Below are 20,000 nucleotides of genomic sequence, written 5' to 3'. Positions count from 1 at the left end.
TTTTATTTTCCCACAAAACGTGAGGTCATGTCCCTCGCCTCTAAACAAGCCCCGCCCCTTTCCCTGAGCCACGAGCTCACTGTTAGTGTTCCCATAGGAAAGCTATGCATGTGCTGAACTCGTCACTGCGGTGCATTCGCCAGAGTGTTGATTGTGCTCTGTAAAGCAAAACATTCCTCTGTGTGTGTGTGTGTGTGTGTGTGTGTGTGTGTGTGTGTGTGTGTGTGTGTGTGTGTGTGTGTGTGTGTAGTCATTATCATGTCCACAGCTGAGCGGACTGAGCCTCTTTAACTCCAGCACTGTGCTTCAGTAATCCCCTGTCTGTGAAGCCCACACTTTATTTATTCTTACTGTAAATCACACAGCTGTCTCACTCTCGCCTCATGCCTGCAGCTAGACCTGTCTCACTCTCGCCTCATGCCTGCAGCTAGACCTGTCTCACTCTAGGTGTGTTTTTAGAATGTATTTTATTTATTTATAAAAGTGTACAAGTTTATTAGAGAAATAAGATGTTTATCCTGCACAAGCTACTGAAAAGGGTCAGAGGAAGGAAACGTGTCGCACTGACTAATACAAACCCGTCTCACTCTCCTTTCATATTCTCCAGTCATAACTCCAGTTAAACCTGTCTCACTCTCTCTGCGTCTTAATCTCTGTCTTAGTGATGTTTCACAATTTTACATAAAGGTGTCTCACTCTCATTCCATAACTCCAGTTAAACCTGTCTCTCTCTTCATTCCTGTGTGTAATTAAATATTTGTCTCTCTCTCATTCCATAACTCCATGTAAAACCTGTCTCACTCTCATTCCATAACTCCATGTAAAACCTGTCTCACTCTCATTCCGTAACTCCATGTAAAACCTGTCTCACTCTCATTCCATAACTCCATGTAAAACCTGTCTCACTCTCATTCCGTAACTCCATGTAAAACCTGTCTCACTCTCATTCCGTAACTCCATGTAAAACCTGTCTCACTCTCATTCCGTAACTCCATGTAAAACCTGTCTCACATTCCATAACTCCATGTAAAACCTGTCTCACTCTCATTCCTAAAGGCTGAAATTAATCTGTCTTTCTATTCCTGAACCTGTCTCACTCTCATCTCCATAGCTGTTATTACGTCTCACTCGGAGTCTGATATCAGTTTTAAATCCTGTGGCCCAGGTACGTCCACGTATCCACCTGTCTCACTCTCAGACCTGTCTCACTCTCAGACCTGTCTATCTCTCATACCTGTCTCTCTCTCAGACCTGTCTCACACTGGTCTCACTCTCAGACCTGTCTCACTCTCAGACTCGCTCTCAGATCTGTCTCACTGTCAGACTCGCTCTCAGATCTGTCTCACTGTCAGACTCGCTCTCAGATCTGTCTCACTGTCAGACTCGCTCTCAGATCTGTCTCACTGTCAGACTCACTCTCAGACCTGTCTCACTCTCAGATCTGTCTCACTGTCAGACTCGCTCTCAGATCTGTCTCACTGTCAGACTCGCTCTCAGATCTGTCTCACTGTCAGACTCACTCTCAGACCTGTCTCACTCTCAGATCTGTCTCACTTTCAGACTCACTCTCAGACTCACTCTCAGACCTGACTCACTCTCAGACCTGTCTCTCTCTCAGACCTGTCTCTCTCTCTCATTTCCCGCAGTGTTTTTGGTCACCGGTGATCTGAGTCGTTTACTTTGAGCAGAAACAGTGACATTTTGCACAGAACTTTTTTTTTGTCTTTATTAATTATTTATTAATGTGTTTAGTGTTTACGTGCTCATGTTCTGTTGTTTTGTTTAAACTCCTCATTAACGTTATTCCCGTGTGATGCGACTGTAAGATGCTGCAATGTGATGATCACTGGTTTATTTATGAATTGTCTGAACACAAATGTCCACGTTCGCACTCGGACGTGGAGACGCTGTAACAGTCCAGCACAGTGGAGGATGTTTTAACAGAAAAATCTTCTATATCCAGATGAATGTTTAGTTTTAAAGGAATATAAATATATATAAATATAAATAACTAGATATGACGTAGCTGGACATGGCTGTTACAAACCGTTTTAATTTATTCAGTTTTGTTTGCTTTAGTTTTTATCATAATGGCTGCAATAGATGTATATTTGTTTTGGATGTATGTGATATATTTATTAAACTCTTTGTGTTGTGTACGGTCTGCTGGCCATCATGTCTGCTGTACGTGTGGGGGGTGGGGGGTGTCCTTTTGTCTGTAGTGTATTTATTAAACCGGTCATATGCCGTCTGTGTGGAAGTTTCTGGAAGAACAGAGCTCGGTCTCTCGTGGTCAGAGTTTTACCTTTGTAGAAAATCCTGTTCATTTCATCTGCCTTCTTTTTCCCGCCACATCTCCTCCTGTCTCCATTTTGAGTAAATGACAGAGTGACCGTGTTACCGAGACCCTGAGACACTCTTAGTTGATTATTTTCCTCTAACTGCATGTCCCCAAGTGCTTCATTTATTTTACATTATTATTTATTAAAGAACGACACGTCCCACTTTGGCTCATTTACACTTGTTTAACGATCTGTACATCAGGTCGCTGTTCTCAGGTACGTTCTAGCAGCTCCTTCTCTCACCAGTCTCTCTTTATTCTCTCTCTCTTTTAATGTCAAAAAGATTCACAGCTTTACCTCTGACTGTTCTACAGCATTGACACTGGAGACTCCACACACACACACACACACACACACAGACCAGTGATAACACACATTTCCAAAATCCTCTTTAATATTAATGTAGAGTTAGAACGAGCTGTTACTATGGAAACGATAACTGCGACATCATGCGGTCCACATGTGCAGGTTTGTGATTGTGGAATATGTGGAAGCTTAGAAACCTTTGATTCCAGCAGCACAAATGACATTGAAATTCATTAATTCGTTCATTCCCTACCGCTTATCCGAACTTCTCGGGTCACGGGGAGCCTGTGCCTATCTCAGGCGTCATCGGGCATCGAGGCAGGATACACCCTGGACGGAGTGCCAACCCATCACAGGGCACACACACACTCTCACTCACACACTACGGACAATTTTCCAGAGATGCCAATCAACCTACCATGCATGTCTTTGGACCGGGGGAGGAAACCGGAGTACCCGGAGGAAACCCCCGAGGCACGGGGAGAACATGCGAACTCCACACACACAAGGTGGAGACTCCCTTTGTACATTTAAATAGATTTAATTACCCAAGAATCACTGTAAAATTCTGCACAGCAGAGTCACTGCAAACAGCCCGCATTCAACTAACTCACGTCTCCATGAACAACAAAACTGTGCGGTGTTCACTTTGTGTTCACTTTGTGTTCACTTTGTGTTCCCTTTGTGTTCACTTTGTGTTCACTTTGTGTTCACTTTGTGTTCCCTTTGTGTTCACTTTGTGTTCCCTTTGTGTTCACTTTGTGTTCACTTTGTGTTCACTTTGCTCTCAGTCCTCAGCCCTGACCTGCTGGGAGACGATTCTCTATTCTCTATTTCTGCAATTCTAAAGTAAATACTGCAGAATATTCAACAATCAGCAAAGACTCACTGCTGCTAAATAACTACACAGTAACAACACAACACACGTCCTGAGCTTGTGCTGAAGTTTTCCCTCCTAGCTAGCTCGCTAATTTTAGCGAAAGTCACTACACAAACGACTAAATGTGAATGTTGTACATAAAGATTTACAAATGAATTCTTAAATAAATAAATAAGCAAAGCAACAGTAACAGTTTAATATAATCAAAGACACTTTTAAAAAATTATTTATTTATTTATTTATTTATTTATTTATTTGAATTTACACATTTGTCACATTAACAATCCAAAAGACTTTTTTTTGGTTAGAAATAGATAAATGATTTATAAAGTTTATAATGAAATAAAACAGCTATATAAACACAACTCAGTACGACATCTAACGCAGGACGTAAAGCAGCAGAAACTACAGCACCCAAACACTCAGGGTGCTTTTAATGTTTATATATTTATTAAATAATTAAATAAGCTGCAAAAATGGAACAATGTTCATTAAAGATCAGGATCTGAAACAGACCGGAAGCACAAACATAGAGTTAAATCATTTATCATAAAACCAACATCTTAATAATCATTTCATTCGGATTCTTCTTTTAATATAAAGTCAAGTTTAAAATCTGCTTTAATTGAGACTGTTAGAACGAATCAGTTCAGCCGTGAGAATCTGAGACCTTTCTCATCTTCACGTCTGTCTTTAATCATGAACTTTCACTGAAACACCTGAAAGAAAGAACACATTGAGTGTAAATTATACTGAAGACGGGTTGAATACGCTGACATGAGACCAGCACACGTGGCTCGCCACCGAACATCACACTCCGTTACCTTTTAGTGAGGAACTTAATGAGCTGGAAATGAACTGAACAGAAGTCTGTGGGCTTTAAAATGAGACACTGCACCGAGTGATAAGTTAGTTACTAACCAAAAGTACTTTTAGGTCATGTGTCGTTTTACAGAAGAGCAATAAAAATATCAAAACTCAACAATAAAATGTTAATTTCTCGGGTTTTTTGTCCTGCTTTATTTGATACTTTGCGACTTTAGGTGACTTTAAGCTCCGCCCACTTCACGTCACGTGACTCTGTAAAGTTTGTTATTCTGATGTCACTGATGTCACTGAGCTGTTCCTCTCTACAACGATTTTAATCTAAACTCTAAAGGGTCAGAAAGGTGGAATAAAAGCAATTCATTAAAATAAATAAATAAATAGATAGATAGATAGATAGATAGATAGATAGATAGATAGATAGATAGATAGATAGATAGATAGATAGATAGATAGATAGATAGATAAGAGAAAGCAAACTAATGTCTATTTCATCCCACCGTAAACTTTATACAAGTGACATCATCCCACACGTAAAGTTTACGGTGGGATGAACCAGACATTAGTTTGCTTTCTCTTATCTATCTATCTATCTATCTATCTATCTATCTATCTATCTATCTATCTATCTATCTATCTATCTATCTATCTATCTATCTATCTATCTGTCTATCTATCTGTCTATCTATCTGTCTATCTATCTATCTATTTATTTTAATGAATTGCTTTTATTCCACCTTTCTGACCCTTTAGAGTTTAGATTAAAATCGTAGTAGAGAGGAACAGCTCAGAATGTTGCGTCGATTTGGACTTTATACTGTAATGTATGAATTAAAATTTCTGCCTATTTAAATAAACAAAGCCTCGTTTGCATAACGAGACGGAGAATTCTTTCAAACGTTTCGATACAAAAAGGTCGATTTCAATAAAATCGAGGAATGGACACGAGGCTATTAGTGAAAAGTCACTCAGAACATTTCAGATATAAAAACTCCAATCATTCGTCAGACAGAAACTGGACCTTGTAGGATTTGACGTGTCCGCTGTCCCAGACGTATAAATGGCGGTCTTTAGGATTGTAAGACATCATGGACAGAACGCTAGCCGGAGGCCAGAGATCGAAGCTAACGCTGAGAGGCTTCATTTTGAGGAGGTCAAAGGCGAAGCTCACTCTGCTGTCTTTAGTGTCGGTGACGTAGAGGACGCCACACGCGATGAAGGCGTTTCCTGCTTTGCTCTTCGGGTAGCTGGTGTTGATGTATGATGTCACAGAGAAGGTTTTCTCATCCAATTGCGCCACCATGATGTTCTCGTCGATGCTCGAGGCGAAGACGAGCCACAAGCCGCTTTCATCTGCTGCCATTTTAAAGTAGGTCTTGGAGCTCCGCAGCAGGTAGGACAGGTTGTGGTACAAAGCGTTCTCTATGGCCAGAGTGTGCAGCGTCTTAGTCTGAAGATTAAACCTGGAAAAGTTCCACAAACACAGATGTGAGATTTCTCTTCATTCATGTCCAGTCTTTTACGTAGATCAGAATATGATGTTCTAACATTCCTAACATCTAAACGCCTGTGCCTATCTGAGGCGTCATCGGGCATCAAGGCAGGATACACCTTGGACGGAGTGCCAACCCATCACAGGGCGCACACACACACACTCATTCACTCACACACACACACTACGGACAATTTCCCAGAGATGCCAATCAACCTACCATGCATGTCTTTGGACCGGGGGAGGAAACCGGAGTACCCGGAGGAAACCCCCGAGGCACGGGGAGAACATGCAAACTCCACACACACAAGGCGGAGGCGGGAATCGAACCCACAACCCTGGAGGTGTGAGGCGAACGTGCTAACCACTAAGCCACCATGCCCCCCCCCCCAATAAAACTTCACCTTTCAAAATGAGAAGGTTAAAACCTATAAAATGTTAAATATTTATGAACTTATTATATTTATTGTTCAAATATCTTAAAAGTTTGATTTCTGTAATCATGGCTCTGTATTCTACTCTGCCTGAGCACTCCATGTTTGATAGTTGAATGTTATAGCAAGCTCTAGATTCTTCTTACTTGGAGATGATGTAAGTTCCTGCGATGTTGTAATAAAAGGAGTTGTTGTGGACCAAATGTCCGCATCCTTGGAAAAACTTCTTGACGTCGATGGACTTGCCGCTGTTGTTCTGCCAGGCGGCGATGCTGCTGTACTCCTTTATAATACGACCTACAAGATAGAGACGTGATCACAGGCTGAACTCTGAAGCTAACACCAGATGCCTCCTTACAGGAAACCTCACCATTGCACAACCCTTTTATAATATGTAGGATATTATGTTAGGAATCTCCTCATGTCTAATGATGTACCTGAGAAATGTTCTGCCACCCAGATCTTCTCATCATCTCCCAGTGCTGTGTCTTTCAGCCAGGTTCCAAACGTACTCGACATCTTCGCCAGGTTCCTCGGTTCTTTTACTGACTTGATAATGCACTCTGCCACAGGAGAGACGTTTTAATTGTTTATAAAATGTTTAGAAGCCCATGAATAATAAAGCATCATGAAGTAGCAGCTTCTACAGACTGAGATCGGTTCTATGTAGAACCCTATAATACAGTTCCCCTGTTAGAACCAATTTTGGAAGCTATGGACTCGTATTTATGTAATGAGCCTTTATCAGAAACTAACTAACCTTCAAGGTTCTATGTTTTACAATTAAGTCTTTTGCCAAGAAGTTTTCACCTTTCACCTTCCAGTAATCTTTTCATAGGCTCAAGGTGATAAGACGAAATAAATTAGCAATAACCCAATTAATACATTCACTTTTAGAAAAAAATATTCTTGGGCTTTTCTAAGGTGCTTATTTGAGAATTTAAAGACTTCTGTAACAAGACGTCTGAATGAGTTTCTGTTACATTTACGGAAAAGCTAAAAACGTAGCTGCACAGTGCTTCAGAGAGTTCTATGAGTTCTTCAAGAGTTTTTTGTTTAAATTCATTCATTCATTCATTTTCTACCGCTTATCCGAACTTCTCGGGTCACGGGTTGTTTAATTCAATGAAACCTTAATGGTTCTTAAATTCCAGAAAGGTTCTCCTTGACCCTCAGATCTTGAGTAAAACAAAAACCAGAGTATAAAAAAATACGCTAAAGATCTACATCTCTACAAATCATCTAACTCTACAAAATGTAAATGAGGTCATCATTAATGCCTCACACAGGAGAAGGTGAGTATGTTCTGTCTGTACCCTGTTTTGAGATCTTCCTCCGGTTCCCTGGTCCGTGACTCATCATTGGATCGTGTGGAGCAGGAAGAATAAAAGCTGGGGGTAAAAAAATCAACACATTTCTCTTCAGAGAACATTACAGTGACATGTTCAGTAAAGCGATGTGTTCAGTACAGTGATGTGTTCAGTAAAGCGATGTGTTCAGTACAGTGATGTGTTCAGTACAGTGATGTGTTCAGTACAGTGATGTGTTCAGTAAAGCAATGTGTTCAGTAAAGCGATGTGTTCAGTACAGTGATGTGTTCAGTACAGTGATGTGTTCAGTAAAGCGATGTGTTCAGTACAGTGATGTGTTCAGTACAGTGATGTGTTCAGTACAGTGATGTGTTCAGTAAAGCAATGTGTTCAGTACAGTGATGTGTTCAGTAAAGCGATGTGTTCAGTACAGTGATGTGTTCAGTACAGTGATGTGTTCAGTACAGTGATCTGTTCAGTACAGGGACGTGTTCAGTACAGCCACATGTTCAGGAGAGCAGTATGTTCCGTACAGTGATGTGTTCAGTACAGTGACTTGTTCAGTACAGGGACGTGTTCAGTAAAGCAATGTGTTCAGTACAGTGACTTGTTCAGTACAGTGATATGTTCAGTAAAGCAATGTGCTCAGTACAGTGATGTGTTCAGTAAAGCAATGTGTTCAGTACAGTGATGTGTTCAGTACAGCGACGTGTTCAGTACAGGGACGTGTTCAGTACAGCAACGTTCGATATGGTGACATTTTCAGTACAGTCATGTGTTTAGTACAGCCATGTGTTCAGTAAAGTCATGTTCAATACAGTGACGTGTTCAGTACAGTGATGTGTTCAGTACAGTGATGTGAGACATGTTCAATACAGTGACATGTTCAGGACAGCAACGTGTTCAGCACAGTGACGTGTTCAGTATGTTACCTTCAGAAGCAGGGTCTGTATGCAGGTGAGCTCTCTGGCTTCTGTTCCTGGCTGGTCTCGGTGGACCGGGTGGTCCTGGAAGACCTGGTGGTCCCATTGGACCTGGAGCACCAGGTGGTCCTGTGGGGCCAGGAGGACCTGCCAGGTAAATGTGAAGAAGTTCAAATCCCCAAAACGAGAAGAAGAAAGTGTTCATTTATTATTTATGAGAGTAAAAGGTCACAGTTAGGAAGCAGCTTTAATCCTAATGATCTTCTACAGGAACATTTCACATCTCCAGTCATGAAGTAAAGGTGTATTGGGGAAGATTCCTTTCTGTTATCCCACAATTCCGGCTCTGAAGCCGCATTTTCCGTGTTTTTTTCCTCAGATACTTTATACTTTTGTCCTGAGGTCAAGTTTTAAACCTTTTTTTGTCATGTTCTGTTTATGTTTTTATTAAATTTATGTAAAATTATATCAAAGTTATGTGAAAATTAATATTAACATCTTTAGTTTGTACAAAAAAAAATCCAAGCAGGAATTTTAATATTTACCTTCTACAATCACGTCGTTAGAAGGTTCTCCCTTTTCTCCAGGTGGTCCTGGGTCACCTTTCACACCAGGCTCACCTGGTTCACCTTTTTCTCCTGGAGAACCTAATAATAATAATAATAATAATAATAATAATAATAATAATAATAATAATAATAATAATGTCAATAAAAGCAAATCATCTGAATATAAAACATTTCATTAATTCAGATAATTAGAGTAAATTTCCAGCAGAATTGATCTGATTTGATTCTGCACGGAATGAAACGAGCGCTTCCGTCATGGCTGCTGAATGCTTGAGGAAATCTCATACAGTGGAAGTTTAACCGCAGAGTCACTAAACATTATTAAATATCCCGCCTCAGTGTTCCGCTTATCAGATCAGTCGTCATTTTTACACTCAAGCCAAATATTTTCCAGAAGCTTCTGATCCGCGGAATAAAGAATTTCATTCAGTTTCCTCTGTGACTCAGCAGTGAGCCAGAGAATCAGCATGACTTTAAAACCCACAGCTACGACTGCCTCCATTTCCTATCAAAGGCTTCTCACAGTATTCCCACTGAGGGACAATAACATTCCGATTCACAACAGAAACTGAAAAACCACCAGATCCACAACAGGAAGTTACGATTGGAAAGACAAGTGAACTGTCATAAAGAGCTCGTGTCGTCATCTCTGACTGCAGAAGAATTCACAATTCCTGATCAGCCACCGGACAGATACAGTAAGTGAGGAATCGCGTAAAAGAAAAAAATTCCCAACCAGGTTTCTATAAAGCTTTGTAATGGATTTTGGCAAATAATGGAAAAAGAAATATCTCTCTCTCATTCACTATCGCTTATCCGAACTTCTCGGGTCACGGGGAGCCTGTGCCTATCTCAGGCGTCATCGGGCATCGAGGCAGGATACACCCTGGACGGAGTGCCAGCCCATCACAGGACACACACACACTCTCATTCACTCACACACACACACTACGGACAATTTTCCAGAGATGCCAATCAACCTACCATTCATGTCTTTGGACCAGGGGAGGAAACCAGAGTACCCGGAGGAAACCCCCGAGGCACGGGGAGAACATGCAAACTCCACACACACAAGGCGGAGGCGGGAATCGAACCCCCAACCCTGAGGCGAACATGCTAACCACTAAGTCACCGTGAAAAAGAAATATAATCCATAGAATTCCACTTCACTGGTCTCAGACCAGTGAGAATCATGTAGAGCAGAAATTCAGACGCTTTTATAAATCACTGAGAATGGACTTGGATGGATTACTGACGACAGTCCAACAGACAAAATTGCTAATAATTCAACACATCCAGTAAAATTGGCAAAATTCCCAAAATGACCTAAGATCATTGAGAATGTACAGAAAACATGCAGAATTCCCAAATAAACGTCTAAACACTAATGAATCATTAGTCATAAAGGGACAAAATTCCCAATCGTATAAGAGTAGAAATCCACTTATGGTTCTTTTTGTTTTTTCTAAATAAAAGTAACAATTATTAAACTTTGATGGATCATTTGGGAATTCTGTAATGGACAAAGTTCCTGAATCGATTTCAAACCCTTTCATGGATGACTGAGAGGATCCTTTAATGGATTAGTGGAAATTGTATAATAAGCAGAAATACGTTTCATTTTAAATCACTAATAGACGAATGATTTGGAAATCATGTATCATTAAGGAATAATATTTTTATCTGACCCTTTTTTCCTCGTCTCCCAGGGGCTCCAGGTTCTCCTGGCAAACCAGGGATTCCATCAGTCCCGTTGTATCCTGGCATTCCATCAACACCCGGCAAACCTGCGATGCCCAGTGATAAACATACGATTAATCATCAATTATTTATTTATTTATTTCAGATATTTACACCTTATAACTATTTGTCAGGAAAATATTCAAGTGAAAGATGAATCTCAAAAGTTTTTAATGATTGTCATTTAATTTAAGGTTTACTGAAGCTGTTTTATTACCTGGAGGTCCTGGAGGACCTGTTAAAGGAACGATAAAAGGTAGTGAAGAGCTTTGTACATGAAGGAAAGTCAGAAAATATTCTTTATTTTATTTAGGAATTGTTCATGAGGAGAAACTCACCAGTAAGACAAACTCCTTTAGAGCTGTTACAGAGGTCTAATAAGACTTTAACCTTCAAAACAAAAACATATAAAAAATCATTTCACAGAATCTAAAAAAAATATTTGAAGATGTTCTATAAAATCTTCTGTTCAAAAAAAAACTTCAGTCAAAAGCAAACAGGACAAATATATTGTAAGGCTTTATAATAACTGCACACTATTAAGCATTAGTTAATCATGAGTAAATACTTAATTAATCTTTTACAAAGCATCGCTCCTGCATTAGCACCCAAGCGTCACCAATATGTTTTACGTTTAAGGCAAAAGGCAAAAAAAAGGTTCTTTTTCTTCCAAAATTTAGATTTTGAACAAAATTCCGCACTACAAAAATTAATAAAAAAAAAATATTAATTTAATTACTTTTTTCCAGAAAATGTTCATCCATGTGTCAGATTTATACAAGATATAAAATTATACTTTTCTTTCTTGATTATTATCAAAAAAAAAATTTTTTTTATTAAACTGAAGGATCTCATGAACATTTTCACCGAATTGTGATTTTCTAAATTACATAAATCTGCCTTTTTTATGTCCTCCACTCATTTGTAGTTCTTACCGGCACCATGGAGTACGTCATCATCATCATCATCCCATTGTGCTGAAGTGTCTTGTGATAGAAATCTGGAGGCTCCTGAATGTTCCTCTCCTCGTTAATCATCGCTCTTTCTCCCATCCCGTCTCCTGAAACCTCGGCCAGTTTCTCCTCCAGTTCTAGCTGAAGTTTCTGCTCTAGAGTTTGAGCTGCCTTCAGCTCCTGACTCCTTTTATTTCTGGAGTATTGATGCAGATCTTCCTGGATCTCCTGCTTATTTCTGCTCATCTCCGTCATGAACTCCACCACTGAGCTCTGAGAGATTTCCTCCAGACGAGATTCCACCACATCCATCCGATTTTCAAACTCTCGGGTCTGGAGAAGAAGCAGCATGAATCCGGCCGAGTTCAGCAGCGTGAGCATGCTAATGACACCCAGCGTCCAGGACAATGTCCAGGACAACCTGACGGACGAATCGGACATCTTCATCTGGAGCTCCGGCAAAGAAGATCCTCAGAAATTTGAGGGAAACCTGGTGTGGGGGACAAAAAAAATTGCTGGGAAAAAGTAAAAAAAATAAATAATTTTAATTAAAATTGAAGGAAATTGTTAATAGGAAATGGGCATCAATAAAAATGTGGTTACTTTAGAAACAAAATTTGAAAAACAAAGGCCAAAAATTCACCCAGCCAAAAAAAAAAAAAAAAAAAATTTATCATGCTAAAATAATTTTGTTAATAAGAATAAAAAGAAAACTGAAAAGAAAAGAAGTTACATTTATGTTTTTACACAGATTTTAGATATAAATGTAAAATAATAAGCTACAAACCTCAGAGTTTAGACAATATGAATATAACTTTAGGAATATATTTAACTCACAATATAAAAAGAAAAAGAAAAAAGTTCTGAAGGTTTTCCAGAGTGAAGAATGAGACCGACGCAGCTGTAGGACGACAATAAGACGGAGTTTAGGCGTTCTGCTCGAGGCGACGCACAAACACTGCTGTTGTTCGTGGTGTTTCTGAAGCCTCTCGTCTGTACAGTCACCTGATTTATATTCAGAGTCGAGTTCTTTATTCTGACTGGGGGCTGAAACACAGCTCATCACTGCAGCTCGACACAGCAACAGGGAACACACATTTATTTATTTATTTATTTATTTATTTATTTATTTATTTATTTATTTATTTATTTATCTATCTGCAATTGAACCCTGAGCTGTCAGAGAGAGTAAAGAAGGACGTGTTTAAGTTTGAGTGGAACTTCTTTTTTATTTTTTAATTCTGATGCTAATTATTTTTATTATAATTATATGTAAATAAAGTAAATTGTTAAATTATAAATGAAAAGTAAACAATTATTTAATATTTAATAAAGAATAATTTAATAAGGAAAAGTTTAATAACAAGGAAACTTGTTCCTTTATTCAAATCTATTCAAATTTGTATAAAATAACAAAAAAAGAATTTAAATAAGAAAATATCTCTTTAACCTTTTTTACTGTTGTTGATTATTATTATTATTATTATTATTATTATTATTATTATTATTATTATTATTATTATTATTATTATTATTATTATTATTATTATTATTATTATTAGTTTGTTGAATGCTCCCAGGTTTAAAGGCCATATTATTAGAGCTGAGTGTAAAATAAAAGCTGTGACCCAGATTTCTGTAGATCTGAGATCAGAGTTTCCCCCTGAGGATAAAAACCCAGACAGATTAGTGTCTCTCGTCCCCTGAACTGTCTCGTGACCCTTCACACTGTGTCTCACTGCACTAGTCACTTTCTCTACATTTATATTTCATTATTATTGAGATCTAATTTAAATAACAACAATTCATTTCTAATCTTTAGTCATTTGTTATCAGTTTAAGATTAACAGACAATACTGCTGAGCTCTGATTGGACAGAAGTTGCATGATTAGTTTTCTAGAACATCAGAGAGAGAGAGAGAGAGAGAGAGAGAGAGAGAGAGAGAGAGAGAGAGAGAGAGAGAGAGAGAGAAGAGAGGCGATAATCGAGAGAAGAGGAGAATGAGAGCACAGAGAGAGAGAGGAGAGGACAGAGAGAGAGAGACAGAGAGAGGAGAGAGAGGACCAGAGAGAAGAGAGAGAGACGAGAGAGAGACAGGAGATGAGAGACATGAGAGGAGAGGATAAGAAAGGGAAAGAGAGTGGAGGGAGAGAGAGAAAGGAGAGTAGAGAGACAGAGAGAGAGACAGAGCGAGAGAGAGAGACAGAGAGAAAGAGAGAGATGACAGAGAGAGAGACAGAAGAGAGGACAGCAGAGAGCGAGAAGGAAGAGGGAAGGAAGAAAGAGAGAGAGAGACAGAGAGAGAGAGAGAGAGAGAGAGAGAGAGAGAGAGAGAGAGAGAGAGAGAGAGAGAGAGAGAGAGAGAGAGAGAGAGAGAGATTATTAGGTGCTATTTTGATATTTTCTATAAGATGTTTATCTCGACTCTAATCACAGACTCTAATCAGACTCTAATCAAACTCTAATCAGACTCTAATCAAGACTCCAATCACAGACTCTATTCAGACTCGAATCGCAGACTCTACTCACAGACTATAATCAGACTTTAATCACAGACTCTAATCACAGACTCTAATCACAGACTCTAATCAGACTCTAATCACAGACTCTAATCACAGACTCTAATCAGACTCTAACCACAAACTCTAATCAGACTCTAATCACAGACTCTAACCACAGACTTTAATCACAGACTCTAATCACAGACTCTAACCACAGACTCTAATCAGACTCTAATCACAGACTCTAATCACAGACTCTAATCAGACTCTAACCACAAACTCTAATCAGATTCTAATCACAGACTTTACTCACAGACTCTAATCACAGACTTTACTCACAGACTCTAATCACAGACTCTAATCACAGACTCTAATCACAGACTCTAATCACAGACTCTAATCAGACTCTAATCACAGACTCTAATCACAGACTCTGGTCTTTGTGGCTGAAACAGAAACATCTTCCACAATCTCCTAAATGTACTGTATTTTTCCTTCTTGCTATAAGTGACGTCAGACTTTCTGGAACGTTCCCTCAGCCTCAATAGCTTTATTCAGTCACACTGAGTTCCGAGCAGCTCAGACCACAGGAGCACAAGTTGTTCCCAAACGGCTGTGGATTAAAGATTCCTTGTTTCCTCACAGCATTCCAGCTTCCTCAGACTTCACCCTTTGTCCCAAATCACGGAATTCCTCCTCACTTGGAGCTCGTATTACAACATCACTGAACATCACTGAATCATCTCACAGTGCAGTGCAGGAACAGCTCCATACCGTGTATTACCCATAATGCACTGCGTTTATCCGTGTGTTTATCCGTATGAGGAGTTCAATTCCTTCCTATTTCTGATTATGTTTAAATTTGTTTACATTTATATGTCATTAATATTCGTCTTTACATTTACATTCATATTTATGTTGATTTTATGATTGACATTTATGAGTGACGAACAAATCACCCACAACACAATCTGTACATTATGGTGTAAATAATAAGCACACTGAACTACAGAGCGCTGAGTTCTGCTCTCTGATTGGTCGCTGAGTTCTGCTCTCTGATTGGTCAGAGCGTGGTGAATGTGGTGTTGAACGGCTCTCTGTATGTCGTAAGGTCCTCAGACGTGTTACATCTTCTTTTTGTCTATGCAGCTCATTATTGCGACTGTTTTGGAGACTAGTGTGGGAGTGTAAAATCACACACACACACACACACACACACACACACACACACACACACACACACACACACACACACACACACACATAGTGATGTCTGTCTGATTACATCGGATTCCTACGTGTAGTGAGGAGGCGTGGAGTGAATTCTCTCATTCTGCTGCAGCTACACAAAGAGCTGCTGATGACGAGGATGCGACCTTCACTGCACACACACAACCTTTTTGTGTTTATGGAAATGTGGAGTTTTTTATCACAATCATTTTGAGAACAGAAAAGACAACCTAATGAGAATTTTTAGATAAAATGGTAAATATTTGGTTGGTGTTGGTCTAATGATCAGAAGGTTGTGAGTTTGAATCCCAGGTCCATCACCACTGGGCCCCTGAGCAAGGCCCTTAAAATGAGATAAAATTTACGTTACTCTGGATAAGAGGCTTCTGTCAAATGCTGCAAATGGAAATGCAAATAAAAGAAATATAATAACAAATAATATTTAAAGCAGGGGGGCACACGGTGGCTTAGTGGCTTAGTGGTTAGCACGTTCGCCTCACACCTCTCCACACCTGTGTGTGTGGAGTTTGCATGTTCTCCCCGTGCCTCGGGGGTTTCCTCCGGGTACTCCGGTTTCCTCCCCCGGTCCAAAGACATGCATGGTAGGTTGATTGGCATCTCTGGAAAATTGTCCGTAGTGTGTGAGTGTGTGAGTGAATGAGAGTGTGTGTGTGCCCTGTGATGGGTTGGCACTAGAAGAGAAGAGATTTTATGATGATCCTCTGACAGCTTGGCCAATTTCCACAGATATCTTTTATCCCTTTATAGTTACAGTATGTGAAAGGAATGTTTTCTGCTCTCACTTCTATTGTAGCAGAAATAAACAGTGTTTCCCTCAGCAGCAGAACTTCAGTCTCTCTCTCTCTTAATCAGGTGAAATCCACACCTTGGTATGTGTGTTTCCATGGAAACGTGTAAACTCCGGTGTCTTGGAGATGTGAGAAATCTGGAGTGGAGTTTATTTGACACTGGAGACTCCTTACAAAAACAAAACAAAGAAAAGTTATTACAGACACCGTCGGTGATTGGTGAACGTGGAGCATTTGCTTAAAGTAACATTCCTAAAAGTAATCTGTTGCTATAACAACTGTTAATTAACAGGACAGGAAGGTTAATATTAATCTGCGGTACTCTTAGAGCTGCTGTTATAGAGAATGAATCACCACCTAGAGAGTCCCAGTGGAGACACACGGTGGAGATAGACGTGCTGCTCGTTTGCACTTTCTAGGATTTAAATCTGTTGAGTTTTGTAAAACATTCTGCGATCTGCACGTCTGCGAGATACTGAAGGTCACTCAAGGTCACAGTCTGGCAGGGAGCCATAAGGCCCAAGGTCAGAGCAGCTGCTATGTGAGTGTCGTGGCTGTTGTTATGACTTGAGGTTTGGCCGTGACCCGAGCTGACTTGTATAAAACACCGTGAGAAAATGCGGAGCTGCAGGTGAGAGACACAACCTGTTCCATGGTTCTCATGGCAGCTCACGTGTTCCCGGTGTGCGAGCGCAGCATGAAGCCGGTGCTTTTCAGCGAGACCGTCATGGAGATTTTACTGCACAAGGCTCAGAACGGGACGAACCCGCGGTACGAGAACCCACGTGGGATTACACTGTTACTGCTGCTGTGTCTGGTTCTGCTGCTCGCCGTGTGGAACCGCAACGACAAAAGGAGCTGCGTTCCAGGTCCGGTTTCTCTTACTGCACATTAACTCCAGAACTCTGTTATTGTCACCATCATGATCCATTCCCTTTAAACAATAATATTTCTAATGGTTTTAATGGGGTTCAGTGTGTTCCTGTGGCTCTGTAACCGTAACATCATCGACATGAGACAGGAGGTTCTACTGGGTTCTAGTGGGGTTTCATCATTTCTGCTAGAAACTCTAAAAAGCTCAAACTTCCATGTTTTCTGTTGTGAATATTAACTGTTGATGTCACATATTCCTTGAACACTAATTAACGTGATGTAAAATAATGCAAATGTATACCAACTTATGTAAATATGTGTAAAGCTTTTGGCTGGTTACTACAGAACAGTGTATTTATGAGAAATGCTAAATAAATCTTGTTGTTATGTGTATGACGTGTATTCAGTCTTAGGATGTGATATGATGCTAAAATAATTAGCCACATTAGCTTTGTAGCTCTAGTGTGGAACTAAAGAAGTAAATCTGAGAAGCTGAACATGACTCAGGTGATGAACTAAACTGTGTATTTGGTAGAGTTTTGTCCTTTACCTGAAGGAGTGTGTGTCATTGTGCATGTGTGTGTGTGTGTGTGTGTGTGTGTGTGTGTGTGTGTGTGTGTGTGTGTGTGTGTGTGTGTGTGTGTGTGTGTGTGTGTTTGTTTTAGGTCCCTCGTTTTGTCTGGGTTTGGGTCCCCTGATGTCCTACTGCCGGTTTATTTGGATGGGAATTGGAGCAGCGAGTAATTACTATAATGAGAAGTATGGAGACGTGGTGCGGGTGTGGATCAGTGGAGAAGAGACGCTCGTCCTCAGCAGGTAGCAGCTACACGCTCATGTTTCTCTCAGTCCTTCATTACACTGTATAACCATCTGTTACTGAACACAGACCTGTGTTATCATCATCATCATCATCATCATCATCATCATCATCATCATCATCATCATCATCATCATAAATGAGATTGAGTTTAACAGTTAATCGTCTCTCAAATCTGTCTAAACGTCCTGTTTCACAGCAATGTTAGTATAAACAGAGCTCTGTATCGTCGTCATGGTTACTCAGGAACACGTCTCAGTATGAGAAAATGTCACCTCTCGTCCAATCAGAATGGAAAACGTCATTACAATCAAACTGTCAGTTATAATATTTTACATGCTTTGTTGGACGTGATTTGTTTTTACTATAGATTTAATTAATTAATTTTATCAATATAAATAAAATAAAAATAAATAATAAATGAATTAAAACAATAAATTACAATAAATAAAATACACTTAGACGGTATTTAACCAAGAAAATCATAAAAAAAAATGAAATCACACTAATTACTTTGTATTATTTATATTTTTGATATTGAAGAGAAAATTCAGCTTTAATCACAGTCAACAGAATTGATTTACAGTTATTTGATGATGTAATAATTCCCGAGGAACTTTAATAAAGTGATTCAGTGTTCCGTCTCACACACATCATAACGCATCATAACTGTGCTGGTTTTAATAAACATGATTCAACAAACAAAATAATGCTTCAGATTAGGTTTTGATAATTAATTAAATAAACTTAACCCTGAGAATACAAACAAACAAAAAAAAACAAAAAACAAACAAACAAATGGATGGACATTCTAGTGCACAGCTGTGTCTCTCATTAACGTGTCTCTCATTATTGTGACTGTCATTATTGTGACTATTATTAACGTCTGTCATTAATGTGTCTGTCATTATTAATTATGACTATTATTAATTATGACTATTATTAACGTTTATGACAGACGTTAATAATAGTCATAATTAATAATGTGTCTGTCATTATTAATTATGACTATTATTAACGTCTGTCATAAACGTGACTCTCATTAATGTGTCTGTCATTAACGTGTCTGTCATTAATGTGTCTGTCATTAATGTGTCTGTCATTAACGTGACTCTCATTAACGTGTCTGTCATTAACGTGTCTGTCATTAATGTGTCTGTCATTAACGTTTCTCTCATTAACGTTTCTCTCAGTAACGTGTCTGTCATTAACGTGTCTGTCATTATCATGTCTGTCATTAACATGTCTGTCATTAACGTGACTCTCATTAACGTGTCTGTCATTAACATGTCTGTCATTAACGTGACTATCATTGACGTGTCTGTATTTATTGTGACTATTATTAACATGTCTCTCAGTAACGTTTCTCTCAGTAACATGTCTGTCATTAACATGTCTGTCATTAACGTTTCTCTCAGTAACATGTCTGTCATTAACGTTTCTCTCATTAACGTTTCTCTCAGTAACATGTCTGTCATTAACGTTTCTCTCATTAACGTTTCTCTCAGTAACGTGTCTGTCATTAACGTTTCTCTCAGTAACATGTCTGTCCTTAAAGTTTCTCTCAGTAACATGTCTGTCATTAAAGTTTCTCTCGTTAACGTTTCTCTCAGTTACGTGTCTGTCATTAACGTGTCTGTCATTAATGTTTCTCTCATTAACGTTTCTCTCAGTTACGTGTCTGTCATTAAAGTTTATCTCATTAACGTTTCTCTCAGTAACGTTTCTGTCATTAACGTTTCTCTCATTAACGTTTCTCTCAGTTACGTGTCTGTCATTAACGTTTCTCTCATTAACGTTTCTCTCAGTTATGTGTCTGTCATTAACGTTTCTCTCATTAACGTTTCTCTCAGTTACGTGTATGTCATTAAAGTTTCTCTCATTAACGTTTCTCTCAGTAACGTTTCTGTCATTAACGTTTCTCTCATTAACGTTTCTCTCAGTTACCTGTCTGTCATTAACGTTTCTCTCATTAACGTTTCTCTCAGTTACGTG

General features: G+C 39.2%; 3 protein-coding genes and 1 long non-coding RNA gene across 14 annotated transcripts in view; 2 read left to right on the top strand and 2 right to left on the bottom strand.

The window, feature by feature from the left end:
* The window catches only part of dmxl2 (Dmx-like 2), a 42,738-nt gene extending 42,023 nt beyond the window's left edge, over positions 1-715 (top strand). For all 7 annotated transcript variants that reach the window (XM_047822260.1, XM_047822257.1, XM_047822256.1 and 4 more), the window contains one exon: positions 1-715. This exon is cut by the window's left edge and continues 306 nt beyond it. The gene's annotated coding sequence lies outside the window, so the exon portion shown is untranslated.
* Positions 180-1,101, bottom strand: LOC113640936. Its single transcript, XR_007144674.1, has 2 exons — positions 1,034-1,101; positions 180-1,002 (listed from the first exon to the last, which is right to left on the bottom strand). It is a non-coding gene; the product is annotated as an uncharacterized LOC113640936 (long non-coding RNA).
* A 2,687-nt stretch (positions 1,102-3,788) lies between these two features.
* Positions 3,789-12,781, bottom strand: gldn (gliomedin). 5 transcript variants are annotated; one of them, XM_047822004.1, is made up of 12 exons: positions 12,612-12,781; positions 11,757-12,264; positions 11,160-11,211; positions 11,039-11,056; positions 10,770-10,868; positions 9,058-9,159; positions 8,522-8,659; positions 7,596-7,670; positions 6,717-6,842; positions 6,426-6,576; positions 5,375-5,816; positions 3,789-4,247 (listed from the first exon to the last, which is right to left on the bottom strand). In XM_047822004.1, exons 2-12 carry the CDS (start codon positions 12,219-12,221, stop codon positions 4,236-4,238), a joined length of 1,680 nt encoding a protein of 559 aa, XP_047677960.1. In that variant the 5' UTR covers positions 12,222-12,264; positions 12,612-12,781; the 3' UTR covers positions 3,789-4,235. The 5 variants fall into 5 exon arrangements, with proteins under 5 accessions (XP_047677960.1, XP_047677959.1, XP_047677958.1 ...); XM_047822003.1 differs by lacking the exon at positions 3,789-4,247 and having other exon boundaries at positions 5,100-5,816; positions 11,757-12,289; positions 12,562-12,780; XM_047822002.1 differs by lacking the exon at positions 3,789-4,247 and having other exon boundaries at positions 5,100-5,816; positions 12,562-12,780.
* A 4,166-nt stretch (positions 12,782-16,947) lies between these two features.
* LOC113640941 (aromatase) overlaps positions 16,948-20,000 on the top strand; it is a 9,469-nt gene continuing 6,416 nt past the window's right edge. The window contains exons 1-2 of the mRNA XM_047822827.1: positions 16,948-17,184; positions 17,854-18,004. Coding sequence (XP_047678783.1) covers positions 16,968-17,184; positions 17,854-18,004 — 368 coding nt within the window. The 5' untranslated portion in view covers positions 16,948-16,967. The remainder of the gene's footprint in view (positions 17,185-17,853; positions 18,005-20,000) is intronic.

The sequence above is a fragment of the Tachysurus fulvidraco genome, chromosome 13 (genome assembly GCF_022655615.1).
Source record: "Tachysurus fulvidraco isolate hzauxx_2018 chromosome 13, HZAU_PFXX_2.0, whole genome shotgun sequence".
Classification (NCBI taxonomy): Eukaryota; Metazoa; Chordata; class Actinopteri; order Siluriformes; family Bagridae; genus Tachysurus; species Tachysurus fulvidraco.
This window is presented reverse-complemented; position numbering and strand designations above follow the sequence as displayed.

Coding starts and splice junctions, on each gene's coding strand:
- gldn (XM_047822003.1), bottom strand. CDS start 12,221: ATGAAGATGTCCGATTCGTCCGTCAGGTTGTCCTGGACATTGTCCTGG. Junction 8,660..9,057: donor TAACGACGTGATTGTAGAAG/GTAAATATTAAA, acceptor TTTACCTGGCAG/GTCCTCCTGGCCCCACAGGA. Junction 7,671..8,521: donor TACAGACCCTGCTTCTGAAG/GTAACATACTGA, acceptor TTTTACCCCCAG/CTTTTATTCTTCCTGCTCCA.